At 37.5% G+C, this 25,368-nt stretch overlaps 1 protein-coding gene and 1 non-coding gene across 2 annotated transcripts; both read left to right on the forward strand.

The window, feature by feature from the left end:
* Positions 1-93: 93 nt before the first annotated feature.
* Trnag-ucc lies at positions 94-165 on the forward strand. Its single transcript has one exon. It is a non-coding gene; the product is annotated as a tRNA-Gly (tRNA).
* A 22,647-nt stretch (positions 166-22,812) lies between these two features.
* Positions 22,813-24,447, forward strand: LOC117338449 (zinc finger protein 862-like). Its single transcript, XM_033899801.1, has one exon. It carries the CDS (start codon positions 22,813-22,815, stop codon positions 24,445-24,447), a length of 1,635 nt encoding a protein of 544 aa, XP_033755692.1.
* Positions 24,448-25,368: the final 921 nt, after the last annotated feature.

The raw sequence follows: 25,368 nt of genomic DNA on the forward strand, positions 1-25,368 counted from the left end.
CTAATGCACCGTAATTAACGTTCAAGTTTCAAAGATAGTGATAATGTTTAATTACTTATGGACATATAAAATATTTTCCCCACAGCCATCAATGCGTCGGTGGTGTAACGGTCAGCATGGTTGCCTTCCAAGCAGTCGATCCGGGTTCGACTCCCGGCCGACGCACATTTGTTTTTGTTTTTTTCTTAATCAATTTTAGATAATGATAAATATGTTAATTGAAATGTTAATTTATGACATATCGGCAAGAAATACTACATATTCAACATAAACGTGTCCCTTTTGTGTTATCGGCACTATTGCAGTTCCCAGGATACTCTTCAGAAAACCTATGTTTTGTGAATTAATAAATCTTCTGATGTATTTTATAATATGCATTTCTCTTTAACTGATCTGCGCGTAAATTGTTATTCAAACCGACTTTCGTAATATGTCTTCATTTTATATGGTATGGAGTTCTCGCCGTGTTTTGCCATTTGACAAAGCTATTTCTTTTGAATTTTTCATTTTTACTCACCAAAAGATCACAAAAATGAACGATTCGTAACGTATCATAAGTCTAATATGAAGAGAATCTTATGACAAATCCTCTGTATAGTGATACCCCCAATTCATAATGATGAAATCGCTCCATTCTATTTAATTTTAAATGGAAAAAAAAATAACCCAACACCCCACACACCGTACACACAATCTGACAATATAATTTATACATTGAAATACTGAAAAAGGTTTTAGTTATCTAGTTTTTAAGCCTGTCACTTACAATCACTTTACGATGACGAAATAGTTCGAATGCAAGTGTATTTGAAAGTCACCGTCTACCCTTTTTCACTTCGTTTATGCTGGCATGTGGTTAACGATCCCGCAGTCACAAACATCAGCAATATCTGACGGACGGAGAAAACGCAGTGTTCTGAACTGAAGAACTGCAGGAACGAGGATCGTGTAAAGCATTGATATTAGAAACTTTATAACTGATACGAAAAACAGCCTGGACAAGATGTAACATGTCATATGTTATACAAAGTATACCGACATAATTTAACGTAAACATAACAGTTACTCAAATCGATCAAACGGAGACAATACTCTAACAAAATACCAGGCGTTCCGGCAGCATAGACGTCATCTGAATCATCACAACACTCGGCTAGCAAATCATCCTCAACACGAGAGCTAGGGTGGTGACAACGGAATCAGACATATCAGACACATCGCACATCTGACTTCATATCACGAATCTGACTTTATATCGCACATCTGTCTTTATAACGCACATCTGACTTCATATCACATATCTACGGAAACGTATATATGGACCTCTACTTGTTGTGATAAGTGTCACTTTCGCGATACAAGTTACGTCGACTTGACTACATCTAACTAAACTTATTAGCATATAAATGTCGACATATTCCGATTATATCACAACTTGTCGTCATATTTTAGTCGTAAAATAAAAAATGTCAAAATACCGAATTCGATATCTTGCATTATACATGTACATAACCTATCGGAATATTTAACTCGTATAAATAAAATGTTCGAGATCGGCATCACAACTTGTCGCCAAAAATTAGCCGCAAAATGGATGATGGAGTTATGGAAATTAGAAGAAAGCAGTATGTCGATATTTAAAATTCGACATATATGAAACTTGTTGACATAAACTATCAGTATCGCCTTATCACGCGTACAGATAGGTGCCTGTTAGTACTAGCAGGGGGACTGGCCAGGCTGCATGTAGCTGTACTAAAGGGGCGAATTAAAAGGTAAACTTTCAGTATAGTATCTCTTTAGATTCCCCCCTCCCACAAGTGTATGCTATAGAATGTTTAAAAAATGTATTTAACTAAGGTTTAAGAGATACCTTTGTAAGATATCGTACAGGTAATCACCGTCTTCCAATTGAAACAAGAAGATGGGAAAACGTTCCTAGGGAAGAACGTATATGTGTACTGTGTGATAAACAATCTATTGGTGATGAATACCACTATGTTTTTGAATGTGAATTTTCCGGATTGAAAGAAATAAATATATTCCTAAATACTATATTTAGTATCCAAATACTATAAAATACTCGGAATTATTTTGTACAACAAATTTGAAAGTATTGAAAAGATTATGCGCTTTTCTCCATTTTATAATGCAAACATTTCAGTCTCCATGTTAACTATACGAGTGTTATCTATTGTCTGTTGTTAATTATAAGTGCATATTCATGTGTTGCTCATGTTTCGTATATATGGTCGGAGTGTCAGATAAAAACTTCTGAAGCTTTATTATGATTTATAGGGGACATCACTACAAGTTTCATGGTGGCTGTATTTGAACAAGTGCAGCAGGTAATTAATTATAATTTTAATCCGATTACCGTCGTGATGTGGACTTAAAGTATCGGGCATCATTTGTAGCTTACGTACTTTCAGCATTACTTGTTCCATTTTTCTTACCGTTCCAGTGTTCAGTGTTTCAGTTTAACGTCGAAATGCCATGTGTCATTAACATGGGAGTACGGCTTCAAGTAAATTTATTAAACGCATCGTATGCTAAGCCTACACCTACATATATCTAGCTATGCTAAGGTTAAAGCACGTGTGTTGACATTAAGAAAATGTTTCCTTCGTTTATCCACGAGATTTATTTGGTACCTATCTGTGAAATTCTTTTCTTCTGAAGAATACAGTTATACTGTTATACAACTAAAGATACAAGTGGGTAATTACATGTAATTCTATTTGAAGGCATACCATTTAAAAATAAGCTTAATTAACTTTTGTCTGGTTTGCGCCTTACATCTTAATCCACAACCAGAATGATCGTAATATTTAGAACAACAGTTACGAATGTTAACAATCTTTACATCTGGAATGGAAATACCACTAACTGTTAAATTGACAGGGATAATTTTGTTGTATTGTTAAGTACATTGTCAAGTACGTGTACTGTCGCATCAACGTTTGCGTTGTTAGTTCGGGGATGCTTAGCTCGGCTTGGCAGCTAGAGGTTGCAACGTTGATGTAAACGAGGAGACTAACAAAAACGTGCCTTGCTTTCATTTATTCTCTACCGGAAGTGAAAACAGTAGTTATAACAAATTTACAAAGAAGTGTCTGCTTTGTCTTGCATTCTTACCTATTGAATTGAAAATATATTGAAATTGTTTTCTGTATATTATATTAATAGATTATAAAACATTGCTCTCAGATGATTTCCCTACTATTGAGCCTAATCAATATTAATCGTCATAGACCAAAATTTCCTAAAATGGTCGAGATAAACTTAAGATATTTGTACCAGGATTTTGAAGTCCGAGTTCTGATAGGGACCGATAGGAGAATGTTGTTATGAGGTACAGTTCCTTATTCGTTTATATTGGGCAAAAATACTTCCCAGGATTTTTTTTATCTTGCTTACATCTGATCCACTGTGGGACCGTAATAATCTAAGGGACTATTTTCATAGATTAATGATATGTGTCAGGAATATGATACTTTGCTTTGATTTATCAATTCATCACATGTTCAATTTCACCTCAAATCTCTTCAGCCTGAGAATTATGATGCTGGACAATTCTAAATGAGTTCAAGAAAAATGCTTTATTCTCTTCAAGGAAATTTTAGCCCATTATCTGATTTCACCAACAGCTGACAAGTAGCATATATGGCAAGCTAAGTTGTCATTTATTCGGGGAGCAATGTTGATCCAGTATTTTACCAAATTGTATAAAATATCTTACATATTATATAAGACATCTTATATGTTTATGAGACATTTTTTTTATTAGTTCCAGACAAACATATACATCAATACTCTCTTAATTATGTACATGTAATCAATTTTTATGAATACTCCTACATTTTTGGTGTATTTTAAATTTACTATAATCTACTATTACATTCTGAATTATTGGGCAGTATAGTGTATGTAGAATTGAAAACAATCAACCAATGAATATATTGCCTGGAGCTAATTGAAAAATGGGATTGGGGGATAGTTTGGATAAAAAGTAGAAGCTGGTTTTGAAAAGGAAATACAAAGATAAGAGAGAAAGGAAACATAAAAGGAAGAAGAGAAGAGGGAACGAGATTTCCGACGAAAGCAAAGGCAATTTCTGAAAGGGTGACAAAAAATAACTGACTATTGCTAATAAAAACATTTAATGGAAAAGAAACGAGTCCAACAAAAACACAAGCAAATTGAAAAAATATAAAAATTAATTACGTTGGTAAATTGAAATCTATTTCATAATGAAAGACACTACATTAATGTAATGGTTATATTTATTTTCTAAAAGCTGAATGGTAAGCATTGAAATCCTCAATAAAAGTAGCTTCCTTGTCACATTTTTTTGCTAAGTATCTCTCGATGTTATATGAAGTTTTAAGGTTACTAATTAGAGTGGGTAAGTACAGAGCTTTACCTAAACACTTTTGACAATAAATATAGTGATTCATATTTAGTATTATAATATTTTCTGCTCTGTTATTTTGGTGTGGGTTTTGTGCTATTTTACCAAAAATGAAATCTTTTTTACATACATTAAATGTCTCATTACAAGTAGCTTGCAACCAAATTTGGAAAGCCATAATTAAATTTTGGACTTTATTACATTCCCAAAGTACAATTTATGAGACATCTTATATGCTTATGAGATATCTTACATGTTTATAAGATATCTTATTAAAAGTTGATAAGATATCTTATATAATATACAAGATATATCATGAAAGATATCAGATATCTTACATCTTTTATAAGATATCTTATAAACTTTTCTTTACAAGATATCTTATATGATATATAAGATATATTATGTCTTTTATAAGACATCTTATAAACTTTTCTTTATGAGCTATCTGATAAAGTATATAAGTTATCGCATAAAAATACATAAGAGATCTTATATAATATATAAGATATCTTGTAAAGAAAGGTTTATTAGATATCTTATCAAGAACGAGGCTCTCGTGAGACCAGCAAAACCGAAAGGCACGCGGAACATACTCAATCAACCCTCCGTCGCGACCAAGATCGGCTAGACACGGAGCAGATCTCGTGTTCGAGCAAACATGAATATATGGCAATTATAAATCTGTTTCAAACCATTATATGTAGTTTCAGCTTCATCTCGGCTACTTCATCGAATGGAGGAGAGTTCATTATCTCAAATTCAAATTTCGTTCTTTATAAGATATCTTATAATCGAATTATATAAAATATCTTATATAATTTCCTTTATAAGATATCTTATATAATATATAAGATATCTCATATGATATATAAGATATCTTATGAAATACATAAGATATATTATTTAATTTTCTTTATAATATATCTTATACGTTTTATGATATATATTATGTATTATATAAGATATCTTATATCTTTTATGATATATCTTATATGTTTAATAAGATATCTTATAAAGGAAAGTATATAAGATATCTCATTTATTATATATCTTATAAAGTACGTAAGATATCTTAAGTTTATCAGATATCTTGTAAAATTATATAAGATATCTTATATAATTTGGTACAATCCTGGATCAACGTTGCTCCGTCAATTAATGACAACTTGGATTGCCATAAGCATAGCCTGTTCAATTCGCCAGTCATTTCATACACCCATAACAATCAGTGTTAACACTTTTTCGAAATGCTTTTAGAAACTTTCTCAAATTTTATTTTGTAGGATTCCCTTGTTTTCTATTTGTACACGATTAATATTGAAGCTGATCCCCAAAACGAAACGGCTGACAGTGCGCCATTTTGAATCGTTAGTGTTAAAGTGTCTTATTGCCATTCCAAGAAAGTTTTTTCATTTATCATTCTCAAATATTGTACCGTGGTTTTGGAATCTCTTGTTTATATTAAAGATATTTACAAGATTGAAGAATGTCTTGTATTGTCTTTGCCTGGTTAAGATTATTCTAGAGTACATTTAGTCTTGATATAAAACAATTCTGCACCTTGTTGGTTCACTTGACTATTATGTTTAAACGCCCCGCGGTACTCTTGTAATAACATCTCTTATTAAATTTTATTTTAAAGGTCAGCCGACCCGAAGGGTCGAGATGATCTCTGCCCATCGTGCTTCGTCGGACCTCGTGTGCCGTGCGAAAACGTTTACATTCAAAACGCACCAAAGCGGATTTCGACCACATCTGGTTTGGTTTGGTTTGGTTTGTTTTGTTTAACGTCCCATTGACAGCTAAGGTCATTTAAGGACGGCCTCCCGTGCGTGCGACATGCATGCGTGTGGTGAGTGCGTATGTGTGTTTTGGAAGGCTGCGGTATGTTCGTGTTAAGTCTCCTTGTGATAGGCCGGAACTTTTGCCGATTGGTCTGAAACAACATTGGAAGATGACAATCAAAAGTAGGGCCCGTATCCGAGATAAAGGTGAACTATAGAAGTGACTTTATTTGTCCTTCCGTTCGTCCACAGATTTTGTTGCCGACTGACTATTGATTCATTGATATGAAAGATGTTCAGTTAACAAAACAACATATGTCAACAATCAAGGTCAAAGTTTAAGGCCATTGGGTCCAAGGACTAAGGCCAAACTTTGCATCTATTCACTGATCAATATTTTGTTAGACACTGAAGCAATGTTGGTTGGTATTAACACGTCAACTGCAAAAGTGAACATAATATTAATATTCTCGCGAGATGATACAAGAGGCCCAGAGGGCCTGTATCGCTCACCTGGTTTCATGAGATATGAAACAAGAATGATGCTTGAGTATATTTGTTGCTGGTATTGCTACATTCTATGTCAATATATATCATAAGCATATGGGTACATGTACATTGGTTTTATTTTAATACTAAAAATGCCACAAAGTGCATTAATCCATGAAATGAAATCGACTTTTGGCGCGACCCATTAGGATGCTACCACACAAATGTGAGTGATATCCATTGCTTAGTTTCAGAGGAAAACTTGTTTAGACCAATTGACCCCGTTTGACCCTGCCCTCTGCCCCCTGGTGGGTCAGCTCCTTCCTTTATACAATTTTGAATCCCTACTCCAATCCAATAGGATGCTACCAGTCAAACCATTGCTAAGTTTCAGAGAATAAGTTGTTTAAATCAATTTAGCCAAATTGACCCCTTTTGGCCCCACCCCTCAGCCCCCTGGCGCCCCGGGTCAGCCCCACCATTTGTACAATTTTGAATCCCCACCCCATAACCATGCTACCAGGCAAATATGAGCGATATACATTACTTTTTACAATTTCAAATTCCTACCCCAAGGTGATGCTACAAGTAAAATATGAGATATCCATTGCTTGGTTCCAGAGGAGAAGTCAATTATATGAATATAGCCCGATGGAACACATTCGGACCCACCCCTCAGGCCCCTAGGGGTCAGCCCCATCATTTGTACAATTTTGAATCCCCACCCAATAGTGATGCTACCAGGGAAATATGATCAATATCCATTGCTCGGATTCAGAGAAGTCGTTTATATCAATATAGCCCAATTGACCACATTTGGCCCCGCCCCTCAGGCCCCTGGGGGGTCAGCCCCATCATTTGTACAATTTTAAATCCCCACCCCATAGTGATGCTACCAGGCAAATGTGAGCGACAGCTATTGCTCGGATTCAGAGAAGAAGTCGTTTATATCAATATAGCCGAATTGACGACATTTGGCCCCGCCCCTCAGGCCCCTGGGGGGTCAGCCCCATCATTTGTACAATTTTGAATCCCCATCCAGTAGTGATGCTACCAGGCAAATATGAGCAATATCCATTGCTCGAATTCAGAGAAGAAGTCGTTTATATCAATGTAGCCCAATTGACCACATTTGGCACCGCCCCTCAGGCCCCTGGGGGGTCAGCCCCATCATTTGTACAATCTTGAATCCCCACCCCATAGTGATGCTACCAGACAAACATGAGCGATATCCATTGCTCGGTTTCAGAGAAGAAGTTGTTAATATCAATATAGCTATATTGACCCATTTTGGCCCCACCCCTCAGGCCCCTAGGGGGTCAGCCCCACTATTTGTACAATTTTGAATCCTCACCCCATAGTGATGTTACCAGGCAAACATGAGCGATATCCATTGCTCGGTTTCAGAGAAGAAGTCGTTTATATTAACAGAGCCAAATTGACCCCTTTTGGCCCCGCCCCTCAGACCCCTGGGGGGTCAGCCCCACCATTTGTACAATTTTAAGTCCCCACCCCATAGGGATGCTTCTGACCAAATTTGGTCAAATTCTGATCAGTAGTTATGAGGAAGAAGTCATGCAATTGTTGACGGACGGACGGACGGACGGACGCCACGGTATGGCATAAGCTCACCTTGGTCCTTCGGACCAGGTGAGCTAATAAAACGAATATTTTAAAGTTACCGCTTCCATTGTTACGCCCAGTCGTCTTCAAGTCTCGTTCTTTAAAAACATTTAACCGACACATCATTAATGATAGCTTATTATTATAGACCTGGACTTATGAATGCCAACTGGACAAAAGCAAATTTATTGAAGCGCGCTAGTTGTTCATGTTAAAGAGGTATGGCGCATATTGGCCTGTTTCGACCTAATGGTGACCGTTTTCAAAGTCAAAAAATAAATGTTAAAAAAAGTTTTTAAATTTAAACCTTAAATAAATAACATATTAATATTCTTATTTGTGAAAAATGTGGTTGTTTATTGCAGTGGATATTTTATTAAATGACCGTAAAGTTGCATCATCGGGCTACTTGCAACTTTCGAGGGGGGTTTTTCCCACATTCAAATCATGTTTTGACATACAGCGCATCGGAAGACTAACTTTTACAATGTCTTATTTTATTCTATGTACCAAAAGACACCTAAAATCCTATTCTTAAAAAGTGGTCCTCCGATGCGCTGGTATCGAAAAATCCAAAAAACGTAGATGATAAAATATTTTCATTTGAATATCAACTAGATTGACTATAAATTATAACATAAACCGTATCTAAGCGAAGACTACATAGCTCAGATGGTAGAATCGCCGTTAATCAAGAGAAAGGTTGGGAGTACGAATCATCAAATGTCTTTTTTTTTTTTTTTTTTTTTACATATTTTTATTTTAACAACCATTTAAATAATTCAATATTGAGATATATATAGATATTTTCAATATTTAAAGGTATATATTAATATTGGTATGAAAGAAAAAAAGTGAAGATAGAAAATTTTCATTGGTATAAAAAGTACAATAAACGATTTACCCCGTATCTGCTGAAGTAAAATGTAAACAACCAGCCACGTCGACAACATACATGGATATGGATAGGTAGTATGAAGCTCCCGATTTAATTTGCCAATTTAGTTTATTTCGTACGGAATCGATTGACCTTATAGCATATGATATATATAAACGTCTTCATAGTCTGTTGACAATGGTGAAATAAATAACATGTGGTGTTTGTTTATGCCGAATAAAAAAAGGCCAAGGAAGAAAAATCAACAGTTTTCAGAGAGACTTTTATGAAAAGTGTTCTGGAGCGCACATTAAATCAAACACCATTTGCCTAAAATGTAGGAAAACCTATATCAATGGGATTACAGGTAAAAATCGCCAGAGAAGGTCACCTAACGGTAATCAATATTGCCCTTCAAAAGTGTGGGAAGGATAAAGGCATGTTGAATCATTGCAGGCGCACAGGTAAAAACATAATAAAAATGCCAGCAGTGGCCAGATTGCAGATTTTCATTGTGAACGGCATCTTGGTTCCATTGGGAGTGAGATGCTGCAGGTCACATCTATCAGGAAAGAACATTAAACCTGACGTGGCCTTCAATTCCTATATGCTAAAAGACACCGCGAAAGTTGTCACAGAGGACCTCGTTGAACTATTGGGTAGTCTTCGCAATGCAGCAAGAGCAACAAATAAGATCGATTTTGATAACCCGTCGATGGCTGATGAACAGTGTTACAATACCACTGGTCTGAAGATTGTACAGTTTCAGGACCTGTCCTCTAGAGTTAAATCGCTTAAAAAATCCAAAACCCGCACACCCAGACAGGCGATTGGCATGCTCCAGATGAAACTCAGAACTAGGCTTTGTGACAGGTAAGACTGCACATCTGATATACCTTCACGATTGAGATTGTGTCGAGTGTGCCGATGACATGGTACTTTTCTCTTACTTTTTATAGTCGACAAGATGAACTCAAGTTTTTTTCCAGAAAAATATTTTTGTGAATTTTAAGATGCCACATTGAATGTCGATCAGTAATTACTTCCTGTCTTCAACTATACTTGTTGTGGCCGATTTCAGCCATGTCTCACAGTCGCATTGAATTTTGTTGTACTGAAGTGTTCATTTTTGTCGCTTGGCGCATTGTCGCTCGGCGCAAACCGCATTTTCGCGGGGGCGCCAATGCGACAGTGAGACATGGCCGAAATCGGCCACCATAGCTACTAAAGAAAATAATCTATGCAATGCTAATATATAGCTGCCCTTTGTGGACGTTGTTACCTTTCTCGTGACTTACAATTAATTTTGATAATTTGATGGTTGCTTGGTTTATTCCAGGGTCATTGGAACACTCTGGGATAGAAAGTCTCGCGCAGCATCATTGCCGCTAAATGAGCATTGTCGGTGGAGTTCGTTCCACTACATTTGGAATTTAGCCACATGTCGCATGAGGAAGTTCCTGAAAAACACACAACAGGTTTGTCTGTTCAACTGTCTTCGAACTTTATATCTGACTCCGTGATATTGGTAATGGATGGCACATACCTGTACATCCAAAAAAGTACCAAACACAAATTCCAACGGAAGTGTTTTTCAATGCACAAGTACCGTCCCCTAATAAAGCCGATGATGATTGTCACCACCGATGGATATATCGTAAGCATTGTTGGACCGTACTTTGCCGATGGCAAAAATAATGATGCATCTATCACAAGACATATGTTTCAGACAAATGCTGATAACATTTCGTCATGGCTGAAACAAAACGATATCCTGCTATTGGACAGGGAGTTTCGCGATGTTTTGCCTTTCCTTAGTGATATTGGTATTGACACATACTCGCCTTCTTTCTTAGGGAAGGGAGAAAAGCAAATGTCCACGGCGGAGGGAAAAAGGTCCCGTCTTGTCACAAAGTTAAGATGGGCAGTCGAAACGGTAAATGGACGAATAAAGACCTGGCAATACCTTGAAAAGGTGATTCCAAACAAGGACTTGCCAAATGTATGGGAGTACATTTCTATCGTTTCTGCATTGTGCAACAAATATTTACATTTACACGTACTGAGCCCCACTATATAACTTTACCGAGCTCACTTGGAAGTTATGGACGTCGGCGATAACTAAAGATGGCTTTTGAAAAGGCTGTTCCGTCTTTGACGATAATAATATATTTACATTTGGATGGCAAAGCCATGATATAAACAAACTAAACAAATTTGCAGTCTATGAGAGTATAACTGACACCCAAAGCGTGACACCATTCTATGCATAACTGACACCCAAATCGTGCATTCGGGTGTTATTCATACGCGACCGGATTTACGGATGGGATAATGGCATCTTATCATTGCTCATCATGCTATCGGATAGAGTACGAGACCAGAAAACAAATCTTAAAATGTAAAACGAAAATAAAGGTAAGAATGGTTAACAATCACGAAAATGGAAATAAAACAAGATTTAATAAACACATATGTTGACAGATATTTGTTCCGGGGCCAGAGTGGAAAATCAGTACACACCACATTGTTTGCGCGCCACCGCCATCCAATGTTTGAATGACAAAAATTTTGAAACCCGACACATCATGTTTATGTCAAATCATAAGAACGAGGCTTCTCTCCGGTCGTACAATAGAACAGTTTCTTCTTCACAAAAGAAAGCATCAAGTGGTGCATTATCGTGTCTAACGCATCCTAAACTTGAAACAGCCATGGTACCCGTCACAAGCAACGTTGTCGCTGAAGCTCGTCTAACTCCCTCGGCCACTGTCACTTCTCTCATTGGTCGTATCCCTGACACCGGTGCTGTTGTAGCTACTATAAACTGTAATCAGGTTTCCATGCAATCAAAGAACATGTTTACATCTGGTTTTTTGGCGAATTCCACTTTCTCCCACTGCACATTCAACTTTCATAGCTAAACTCTGTCAATGCTGTCAGCCGTTGCGTGCGCGTGGTGACGGGTGAAATTTCCATCCGCATAATTGTTCCGGATGGTAAATTAAAAAAAAAATCCGAAATCGTTAACAAACTGAATAATTCATCCGTATATTCTGAAATACTGACTACCAATATTATTGATATTGTTATTAAAATATCTGATGATGTTTTCAGTATTTTTTTAAGGATTTCCACGCACTATTTTTTTTTTGCCAATCAGCACGTGAATCACAATAGGCTGTTCAATTTGTTGACCTCTGACAGTGGAAACGTCGGTAAAAGTCAGATTTCAAATTATAATGAAAATTAAAATGAAATCGAAAAGAAACTAATATAGAAAACGTAAATATAAGAATTAAACTGTCTTTTTATGGATTATATGGTCTATATAGATGCCAGAGCTTTGCAGACAATCATTTCATAATGCGCTAGCGCGCATTATGAAGATTGTCTGCAAAGCTCTGGCATCTATATAGACCATATAATCCATAAAAAGACAGTTTAATGCTTAATTGTTCATTCATTGTCGGAGCAAAATTCCTGGATATAGTCTTTAAAAATCGTTGCCAAATGTAAATATAAGCATTGAACTGCTTTTAGTCGGAAGTTATGGGCTGATGAATGCCAACTGGACAAAGGCAAATTCAACAGCGCGTTTCATTAAATTTGCCTTTGTCCAGTTGGCATTCATCAGCCCATAACTTCCAACTGAAAGCAGTTCAATGCTTAAATATCGGCCGCCATTACGCGTGTCCCTCTCATCCGATTGTGACATGGGCCGACAGATGCTTGCAGCGGCAGAGTCCGATAACGCTGTACGCCAACGTGTATTATCCGGTAAGAATATTCAGCGTCGTGCAAAATCATGGAAAGATGTTCCAATGGATTCACCTGATGCTGTTTCGGATTTCCATGTCCTTGGTGAAGATGATCTGCCCTCAATTACATTTGGTGTATATCAAGTTAACCAGGCCCGGAATAATGCAGATGAGCACTTAATCAGTGAGGCATCGGACGTGTTCGGACGGGGTCGGATTTTACTGGGTGGTACTGCGAGTGTCGTGCTGGGGCAAGGGCAGTAGGGTGTTGCGTGCACATTGCCACTGTTATGTGGTACTTGTCATTTGCACGTCATGGAAACTACAATCCCAAACCAGACCAATTTTCGGAACTGCTGTTGGATGCTGCTAATCTTCCGGACACCAGGGGTAGCGATTGTGGTACATGTAGCTCGGATAGCTCCGAGTAGACAATTAACTTCGGACTCCGGCTCGTACAGCAGACTCGACTCGGATATATATCCACAAATATTGTTATATAAGATGAAAATCCCGATATAACAGTATCCGTGTCCGCATTAAACATATTGTATATTTCACAATTATATTGTGTTTTGACAGATAACTACACAATGTCAAATAAAAGCACAATTCCATTTTCATAAGATGAACAATATTTACTATGCAGTCACATTTAGGCTTTACTGTATATATTATGACATTTTATAATTTACCTGTCCTGCCATTAAGACGTATATTAAGTTAAATAATGAATGTAATTGCGTTATCAATCTTTACAATAAATCCGTCACCGAAAATATAGAATGTCGTTGTGTTGGCCTCATCAAACCAGCGCATCGATGGACCATGACGATCTATTTTGGTAGTGTGGGAATCACTGGGATCACGTGATATTTTACCTGTATTTTTAGCCCAGACTATCGCTGTGCGTGGCCTACATGTAGGTCAGGATAAGCGGGAAACGACCATATCTCTTTGTCTTTGTCTAGTTGGATTTCATAAGTTCATGAATGCCAACTGAAAGCAGTCCAATGCTTGCATTTAACACTTGTGATTTTAAATCCCATTTCTCTATTATCAAAGAATTTAAATTATCCCGCTCCACGACTCCTGCAACCGCCTACCTGTGTTCTTCCGCTTAAAAAGAAATAGTGCTTGGAACAATAGAATACACGACAACAATAATCAATGTAATACTAATATTTAATACATAAGGATAATGCATATTACACTTGTTAAATTCATTTTTCCGGCAGAAGACTTATTTTCCATTCATTATGCAACACAATGAATAACGTAACATCAAGTAAAACCAGTCGTCATGAGTGGGCTACTTTGCAGCAAAAACAAATGCATCACCAAAATCAGTTGATAGTGTCAAATAAGGATACCAATTCTGTGAATAACATATATGCTTCATTGAGTTTTTCGGAAGATGGCCATGCTTTATATTCTGTCCCATGATCAGTTCCAACGTTTGCACGAAATCCGTATAGCATCCAAAGTGTGGGAGAGATTCAGTATATTGAAGAGATCTCGTTAAGGACTGCAGCGTTGCAAGGAAGGCGATATGAACACTCGTCACCTCCAGCTGGTGAAACAAGACATCGGGTATACCAGTGGCACGTCCCTTTCTCGTTGAGATCGTATTCCATGGCAATTTCATGTCTGGCGGTAATTGTCTAGTTGTTTCTGAAGGACAGGTAACATACAATTATTGTATAATACTATTGTATAACGTGATTATTCGACGTGTACATCATCAGTATTATTCAATACATTTGAGCCAATCCTATCTTGGAAAGTATTCCTCTAATATTGCGTAAAATAAGGCAGTTAACTTAAGCAAATGAGAACAATGCTTATCAGCATATTCCACGTGCTGTTATAAGACAGACAGACAGAACTAGAAACTATTTTAGTGTCCTTTAAACTACATGAAAAGGATTAAGAACAAAATTCACGAGAAATCCACAAGAAATCAAGATGTACCATTCATCCGTCTGACTTGATTCTTTAGTCTGAATTTATTGAAGGAGTTATAAGGAAACTTCACGCAGACCTGACGAAGAACTTTGATGATACTCTCCATTACACACGAGAAGCTATACATTCTTCTACATCATCAGCTTTACCTCGATATTTACTTACAACATGATCATCAGCTTTACCTTGATTTTTACTTACAACATGATCATCAGCTTTACCTCGATATTTACTTACAACATGATCATCAACTTTACCTCAATTTTTACTGACAAAATGATCCGCAACTTTAACTCGATTTTTACTTATAAAATTATCCGCAGCTTTAACTCGATTTTTACTTATAAAATGATCCGCAGCGTTACCTCGATTTTTACTTACAACATGGCCATCAGCTTAACCTCGATCTTTACCTACAAAACGATCATCAACTTTACCTCGATATTTACGTACAAAATAATTAGCAGCTTCACCTCCACCTTTTCTTACAACATGATGAGCAAGGATGACTGACGACAAACATCAAGATTTCGTTTTTTTTCTCTCTATTAGTGTCATTTTCTTTCAAAATAGTACCTTACATCCTGAATATTATTACATGTATTTAACTACGATTTTGTGTATACGTCTGTGTATCTTTACCTAGTGATCTTTGCATGGATTTCATAGGTGTCAACCATCGCGGATTACGCGGGAAGTGCCCGGAAAATAATTAAAATTTCCCCTTAATCCCGATTTGGTACAGTTCCCGAATCGGGATTAAATTTATCCCGGATTCCCATTCAGTTTTTCAGCGGCGAAAATGAACAACCGTCTGAATACTTTTCTCAAAACGTTAATCATCATTAACAAATTAACACTAATTTTCCTAATTTAACAATTAATGAATGAGAATAAAAAATTTTTTTCTTGTAAACTAACTGACGTACAACTGAACCAAATTTATTGATGAAATACCTTTAAATGTTGCTAATACTGCTAACCGCAAGCATCGTCCTATAATCTATTGTTTATGACTCCGTGCTATTCATATACATTTGTACATGTATTCATTGGACATTTTAACCATGTCACTTTTCCTCATTAATGTTAGCGTATTTCCATGCCAACGCGTGTGGAAGTATCTACTGAACTGTTTAGTAAATATCCAGAATAATTAAGGCACTGAAAATAATGATATTTAAACTACATACCTGGTTGGCTGCTACAGCGTTGACTGTGTAGAGGGCCCAAGATTTAAACCGGGCGATTGGTTTGGTTTGGTTTATTTTGTTTAACGTCCTATTAACAGCTAAGGTCATTTAAGGATATGCGGTATGTTCGTGTTAAGTCTCCTTGTGATAGGCCGGAACTTTTGCCGATTTATAGTGCTACCTCACTGAAGCATACTACCGAAGACACCCAGCTGCACACCCCACCCGGTCACATTGTACTGACAACGGGCGAACCAGTCGTCCCACTCCTAATATGCTGAGCGCTAAGCAAGGAGCAGCAACTACCATTTTTAAGGACTCCGGTATGTCTCGGCTAGGGGACAGGGCCCAAAGCCTTCCTCACAGGGGCGAACGCTCAACTAAAGACCAAAAGTGAGGCATTGTCAAGGGAGACATTAGGAAGAAGAAAGTTGTTCAGAAAGAAGAGAAAAGATAAGATCCCAAATTTAGTCGCCTCTTACGATCATGCAATGGGGGCAGCAGGTACAATTCTTACGCCCTACATGCAGGGCAGTGAACCTTGCGACATATGTAGTGCAGCCCAATGCAGTGCAAAATGTCTAGCCTCACTTTGGTATCGATATGCTTATGTCGACGTGCCGACATTCAATGCAAAGAGTCGAATATTTTTATTGGATATAACATTTCGGTTGAGTTCCGCATCCCGAACATTTTAATGGTACGACTTAAATACTACCTTAAGTTGCTTTATAACGAAAAATGTCGACTTTTGTTTTTCGGCATCGTAACTACATTTTGTAAGGCGACTTTCTGTATGTTGATATTTTTGTTTTACGACTTAATTATGACGAGAAGTTATGATATTATCTAAACATGTCGACATTGAAATGACTATATGTTCAATTAGATGTTGCCAAATCGACATAGATTTTGTCGAGAAAGTAACATTTAGCACACGCAGAGGTCCATATACGTTTCCGTACATATCTGACTTCGTATCACGAATATGACTTGATATCGCTCATCTGTCTTTACAACGCACATATGACTTTATATCGCAAATTTGACTTTATATAACATATCTGACTTAGTATCGCACCTAATGAAGGAGCCAGAAATGGTAAGAGTGACATTGTTCTATCCCTCGACTAATCTCAGGGATGTTGTTTTAGCCCATTTTTATTGAGGCATATTGTTAATATAAACAGATAGCATCAGATAATATAAATTTATAGTAAAGCTCTGAACATTGGGCAAACTATCCGGATTTCTTTGTACTAGAACAGATGTAGTGTGAGTGTATTGAAAACTACCTCATTGTAAATATTAATATCAATTCTATTGATGTTTTATTAAATTGTTGAACTTCAAATCCAACTCTTTGTTCTTTGTTCTGTTGGTGAAATTGGTACCAAGACGGATATCTTTTAATGTAACAAGTCACTGCAGACAACTGTAGCGACCGAAACGTTACACTTTAACAGTGAAGTCTTGCCCAACCTTAGCTGGTAATGCAAATTTGAAGTCTGAGGACTATGATGATCCTGATGGCGGGGTGCATTGTTGTATAGTTAACATAAGACAAACTGGAACTCCAAACTCGGATCAAATACAGGGGTCTGAAAAGAGAAAGCAAAATGGTGAAATTGAAAAACTGACAGTTTCAGCAAATAAAGATATAGATATAAAAGTAAAGCAGATTGAGGACAACATCCTAAAGGAAGTTATTTCCTGGGTACGGGGAGACAAAAAGCCAGAATGGCAAGCCATATCCCATATGGACGAGTTCAAAGTACTACTGGTCTCGGTTTGACTCTCTACAAATTAACAAGAGACCCCAGAGGGATCTTGGCGCCCACCATTGAATGATCTTTATAAGTTCCATGTCAGATTGATCTTTTCTCTATTTTTCCCTTCCTCTTACTAATCTGTGTAAATTGAGAAACATCCCTCCAAGGGAACTTATATATGAAATTTGAGATTAAGTGATAATGACTGTCTGTCGACAATGTTTTCAGATTGGTCCAAAAATGAAATATGTATAACTACGGACCAAGGGCAATCTATATATCAAATTTGAAAAAGATCCCTTCAGTTCTTTCTCAGAAATAGCGATAACAAACTTCAATTGTCAAAATCCAAGATGGCTGCCTCTCGACCATGTTGCTATCCGACTGGTTCCAAAATGAAATATGCACAGCTAGGGACCAAGGGCAACCTATATATCAAATTTCAGAAAGATCCCTTAAGTTCTTTCTAAGAAATAGCGATAACAAACTTCAAATGTCAAAACTCAAGATGGCTGCCTGTCGGCCATGTTGTTATCCGATTGGTCCCAAAGTGCACTATATGTAACAAGGGACCAAGGGGAACCTACATATGAAATTTCAGAAAGATCACATTAGTACTTTCTGTGAATTAGTGATAACAAACTTCAATTGTCAAAATCCAAGATGGCTGCCTGTCGGCCATGTTGTTTTCTGACTGGTCCGTAAATAAAATATGCATAACTACGGACCAAGGGGAACCTACATATGCAATTTGAGAAAGATCCCTTCAGTACTTTCTAAACTTCAATTGTCAAAATCCAAGATGGCTGCCTGTCAGCCATGTTGTTTTCCGATCGGTCCCAAAATGCAATATGCATAACCGCAGACCAAGGGGAACCTACATATGAAATTTGAGAAAGATCCCTTCATTACTTTCTCAGAAATAGCGATAACAAACTTCAATTGTCAAAATCCAAGATGGCTGCCTGTCGGCCATGTTGTTTTTCGATCGATCCCAAAATGCACTATGCATAACTAGGGACCAAGGGCAACCTACATATGAAATTTGAGAAAGATCCCTTCAGTACTTTCTCAGAAATAGCGATAACAAGAATTGTTTACGGACGGAGGGACGGACGACGGACGACGGACGACGGACGCAGGGCGATTTGAATAGCCCACCATCATCAAGATGGTGGGCTAAACTAAAATGGCATTCTATGTCATAAATGGGAAACAAACAAAGGGATATCACCCATTTACCAAATAGTGATACCTTCAAATCTCTGTATGTGCTGACTCAGCTACATAATGGTATAGCAGGAGCACATCTTAGGGTCAAGAAGACCCTATCAAAATCAGAGAAAGGTATTTCTGGTACAAAATGAGCAAAGATATTACACACTGGTGTAAGATATGTGACCAATGTGCAGTTAGGAAAAATCCAAACAAAAAGGGAAATAGTCCACAGCAGACATACACCGTGGGATCTCCTATGGATAGATGGGCTTTATATGTTATTGGTCCTCTACCTCGAACTAATAAAGGCAAGATGTACATTTTGGTTGTTGGGGATTATTTCTCGAAATGGGTAGATGCAAATCCCATGAGGAACCAGCAAGCCACAACTGTAGCCCACAAGTTTATTGAAAGGATGATAAGCATCTTTGGTTGTCCAACCCAGTTACATTCAGACAGAGGAAAAAACTTCCGGTCAGATGTCTTTACAGAAATCTGCAAAATACTTGGTATTGACAAAACATGTACAACTCCATACAGACCAAAGTCTGATGGAATGATCGAACGAGCCAATCGTACGATTGAGTCTATGCTATCAGCATTTGTCTCCAAAAATCACAAAGATTGGGATGACTATCTATAACTACTGATGATGGCACATCGTTCTTCTGATCATGAGTCACTGGGAGTTTCTCCGAATGAAATGGTTTTCGGTCGATCCATCACTCTACTGGTATATCTGGTACTGGGCAGGGTTGATGCTGAAACATTCAAAATACACACAGATTATGCATATGATCTATCAAAAAGGCTAGACAAGATACATGACTTTGCTCGTGAAAAACTTCAAATATCAACCACACACATGAAGAAAAATCATGATAGGAATCTCAATAAGTTTGAAAGAGTAGATCCAATTTGGTTATATAATTCACGAAAAGCAAATGGTCCGAAACTGTGCTGCCTGTGGGAAGGGCCATATGTGGTGTTAGACAGAATAAATGATGCTATATACAGTGTAAAGAACGGTCCCAAAGCAAAACCAAAAGTGGTACACCATAATTTTCTTAAACGCGACGAGGGCGAGAATAAACCTGAATGGTTAAAGGGGAATAATTTTGTAAATACCAAATAGTAAGTTATAAATGACTTCCCAAAGTATTCTTGATTTTTCAGGTAACCATATTCCAATGCATAAGATGTGAGAGAGAGTTCGGGAAGCGGTTCCTGTGTGAGAGGCATCTCACTTCCTCCCATTCTGGATTTGGCTATAGATGTCCGACCTGTAAAGTTACCTTCTCTAGGCCAGATTCTAAGCACATGGGCTGTCCTAAGGGGCCTATGAATATTGTGAAAAGAGAGACAATGAAGTTTGGCGAAGAAGAAAAGAATTTGAAGTTTTCCAGCAGAATAGGCACAAAGATGTGTTAGTAATCAGAAGGCCATCTGATTTACAACAGGGCAAGAAGGCCACCTCTAAGGACATGCCAGCATCCATCCAAGTCTCCAAGAATGTTCAAGATTCAAGGAAGGGAACAGAAGTGACTCTTTAGAGAAAATCGGTACCTGAAGTTTTGGTAGATTTAGAGGAAGTGCCAGTTAGGAGGCCAACCAAACCTGCCAAGGTTTATAACAAGAGGCGGAGAACAGCGGAAGCAGTCTTAGAGTCTTCGGAGGGAACTGCAGCTGTAAGTCCCCACCTGCACCTGTTGACCCTGCTATTTCCATCAACCCCAACGAATTCGAGGAATATGCGATCTCTGAAGCAAGTAAAATCACCGTAAAGTTGGACACCAAATTAGCAACCATAGATGTTAACCAAAGCCAGAGAATTATTTTGAACATAGGGGAACCCATTTTGAAACCTATCCCAACACGCTTCTTTCCGAACCAACCTCAGTGCTTTCTAGATTAATCGAGGATCGAGGTAAAACCGTACAACCCTATAACAAGGAAAATGCTTTCACCTATTTCCTTGATAGGGATTCAAAAAACACTTTAGAACCATCCTCAACTTTCTAAGTAATCCCAATGGAGAACTTTTTCTACCGGTGACCAGGTTTCATCTGAGAGAAATCCTAGCAGAATGTGAATACTATGAACTTGAGGGCCCTTGGTGATGCTAAACTGCTAATTTTGATAATATTGATATAAGACATGTGACACAGTAACAATTTTATTTGGAAGTACTGGCTGAGTTTATGCCGTTCTACCATGTTATGATTTTATATCACGCCTATCAGTTAAAATAGTACATCTTTCATTACAATGAAAGGTAATTATAGAATGTAAATAGTAATCTCTAATAACTCATAAATATTTCTTAACAAATTATATATGTACATGTTACTTGAACAATAGATGGAATCCAATTTCATGGGATACGCCATATTATAATCCAGATAATTCACAATGCCGAGAAATTCTGTGAAGTTGTTAAATTGTAAATATGTTTTATTATATTGTTATTACATGTACCTTACATAAACTTACCCAGAGATGATGGTTCATTTCCAAATTTATAATGGTGTTGTTGTTATGATGACAATCATCTGGATCGACATGATCACCAATGATCGGGGATTGTGCCCGACATTAATTTGTCAAGAACGAGTCGTCTGCAGGCGCACATGCTCGAGCCTCGTTCTGAAAACAAAGTAAATGACCAAATTAAAGTGGTTTGGTTTGGTTTGGTTTATTTTGTTTAGGACGGCCTCCCGTGCGTGCGACATACAAGCGTGTGGCGAGTCCGTATGTGTATTTTGGGAGGCTGCGGTATGTTCGTGTTAAGTCTCCTTGTGATAGGCCGGAACTTTTGCCGATTTATAGTCAGGGCCCGGCAAAAGCACTCGTCGCTCGTCCTGACGAGTAGATTTTCCCGACGGACGAGTGATTTTGATTGACAACTAGTCCGTCGGACGAGTAGATTTTTTCTATGTTTTTTTCAGTATTCGTTAATAAAATTGCTTAAATCGATGCATTTTTAGTTCTGTATTGATTTTTGTGCCATTTTACGAAAAATAGTAAAATTTCTGTACGGTAGCAGGTAAGTAGGCCTATCTTCGTCTGTAGATCGGAAGTTCATGTACGATGACCGATAACCTCAGAGTGTTCCGGGTGACATGTAAGTATAACGGGTGTTGGCCGAGGATGTCTGAATAAACATGGCTCAACGAAAATTGGATAGTTTTTTTATTGCCAGTCAACCTAAAAAAGAGGATGACAGTTGTGTTGCGACGACTAATTTAAATGAAAACGGTAACTATAATAATCTCTAACAGATAATTTATGAAGTCACTGCTATATTTTATACTGGTTCATTGAAAACTTTCTCACAATTTCTCGTGTAATGTGACCTATTTCCCGATGTTTACATTAGCTACAGTCCTGTATTAGATGAATCGTCGGTCTTACCATCGATGGTTTAAACATTTACAAACGCAATGAACATTTTAAGATCAAGTGTGAATTTATAATTTTGTGTACACGTAATGAAAATATGGGTGTCAAACTTAGCGATCAATCGCCAAATTTAAATAATATATTGACAACTGAGCTCCCTATCCAATGGCTGGGATTTGATCATATATATCGGGCCGCCCGCGGATCGATGTTCAGTTTGATTTACTAACAAAACACTTTAATGAAGATTATTGTTTTTAATTTTAAATGACACAAACATATGTATATCAAAATCCCCAGTGACACACATGTATATAATTACAGAACGTGGTAGGAAGAGAGAGAGAGAGAGACAATCAGAGGAAAAGAATGCTAAGAGAAAGAGACAGTCAGAGAGTGAAGAAAGTGAAATGAAAGAAAAATTCAAAATACGAAACAAACAATATGAAGAAAAAAGGAAGCGTCTGTTCAATCAGGCATGGGTAAAATTCTATCCTTGGGTCGTATATGACCAAGAAAAAGGCCACATGTATTGTAGCTATTGCAGAAAATTCCCCAGGTTAGCAGATGAAAAGTCATCTCTATACATTGGATGTGGCTCTGGGGGAAAATTCCGAGAAGTTTCTTTGAAGTATCATTCCCTTTCGAAAGCTCACGTCAGATGTGCAAATGAAAATGATAAAACTGAAAGAGAGTCAGGAAGTGCCCCCCTTGAACAGATAGTTGAGACGACAAAATTAGATGAGGTCACCGGACAGAGAATGAGATCCCTCTTTAACACAGCATTCTATGTTGGAAGACATGATACATTCTCAAAATTTGAACCTTTATGTAATTTACAGGAGAAAAATGGTGTCAATCTTGGTACCATGTATAGGAATTATGACAAATGTAAAGAGTTTATTTCTTGCATAGCTGATGTTGAGAATACAAGAGTGGAAAAAAGTGTGATAGAAAGTAGATTTTTTACTGTACTGGCAAATGGTGCCACGGACTCTGCAGTCATTGAACAGGAGACTGCGTTTGTACGATATGTAAATGCAACTGGTATACCTTGCACCGAGTTCATTGATATTGTTCCTGTTAAATCTGCTAATGCAGAGGGGGTTTTGGATGGTATATTGACAGGGTTAGAAAAGGTAGGTATCAGTAATGACGAGCTGAAGACAAAGCTAGTAAGCTGTAATTTTGATGGGGCTGCTGTTATGTTAGGTAAGAAAGGTGGCGTAGCAGTGAAGTTGGAGCAAATGGCAGAACATCCCATTATAAAGGTTCATTGTGTTGCTCACAACTTGGAGTTGGGTTTTCTGGATGCAGTCAAATCTCTTGAGTACATGTCTCATTTTCAAAATACCATCCAGCAGATATACAAGTTCTACTACTATTCTCCCAAACGCAGAATGGAGTTGAAAGCAGTCGCTGAGATTCTTGATGAACATAGTGTTATGCAGACTGGCTTGCAGAAAACAAGGTGTGTTGCTTCTAGATACAGGTCCATTAAGGCAATCATACAATCGATGCCAACCATTGTGACTCATTTCCAAAATGCAGCTACAGGTAAGAACGAAGAGGCATGTAAAGTCAAGAGATACCCGAAAGAAATATATTCTAGCAAGTTCCTCCATTTTGCATACTTTCTATGCGATGTGTTGTCAGTCCTTTCTGAACTCAGCATACAATTCCAATCAGATCTGTTGACCATCACTGATGTAAAAACGAAGATTGAATTGTCTTTGTTGAAGTTGGAGAAACTGAAACACAAAGATGGAGAGAGCTACAGCCATTTCAAGGTTTCGTACAATGAGGCTGAATCTGTCCTCACTTGTGGAAAAAACCAATCTAGCACTATTGATGTTTCAAAGTCAACCATGAACTTCGACCATGTCTTTGACATTTCTTGGACAAAGCTATCAAATTCATTTCGGACAGATTTAGCTCATTAGACGAGACCCCCATGGTTGAGCTTGGGGTCTTTGACTATAGGATGTGGCCAGTCAGCAGACTTGACCTTCTGCAATATGGGGTTGCAGAGATTGAGAAATTATGTAACTTCTTTAAGCCAGTCTTGTCCCAGAATGAGTGTGAGGCTGCAAAAGAAGAGTGGCTGAATCTGAAAGTGAGAATGAGTCCTCTGCGAGCCCTCAAACCAGTAGAGTTATACTCCTCCAATGCTACAGTCAAAGCCTGGTGATCTGGCCAACATACTATTGCTTGTTCAGAAACAGGTTAAGAGTGTATTCAGAAGCACTATGTCACAGACGTCTCTGACCAATGTGATGAAAGTTAGGAGTATGGATGTAACTTTGGAAGATTTTGATCCTTCGGCTGCAATTACACGTTGGATGACTAAAACCAAAACAAAACGCCATATCATCAACAGGAAAACTGCCTAAGGGTCAAGACCTCCAAATGTTAAATCAACACTCCCTCAAGCCCCTGACTCATCAGTTTCTGGTAATGAACATGATGCACCTATGCCAAGTCTTCCTCAAATGGAGTTGAGCTCTGATGAATCAGCCGATAACTGAAATTTTAATACTACCATGTTTTATTGTGTTAGACAAAGTGTTTTTTGTAGTCTCTAAGTGAACCATTGAAATAAATTAGCCTGGACTGCTCTGTAAATGAGATGGCTAAACTGTTGATATTTACAATTTTCAAGATAATATGTGTTCAAAGTAATTAGTTTAAGTGACTGACATGTAAATTGCAATGAATAACTGTTATTGAATGAAATAATAAATTTCATCAAGTTACATTTGTTATATGAATTGAATAAAGTTGAATACAACTGGTAAACAGCCTTGTTTTGGATACTGTAAAAAATGAGACTGTTGGATAAAGCAGATAATTCTGGAATTTTC

Source organism: Pecten maximus, chromosome 11 (genome assembly GCF_902652985.1).
Source record: "Pecten maximus chromosome 11, xPecMax1.1, whole genome shotgun sequence".
Lineage (NCBI taxonomy): Eukaryota > Metazoa > Mollusca > Bivalvia > Pectinida > Pectinidae > Pecten > Pecten maximus.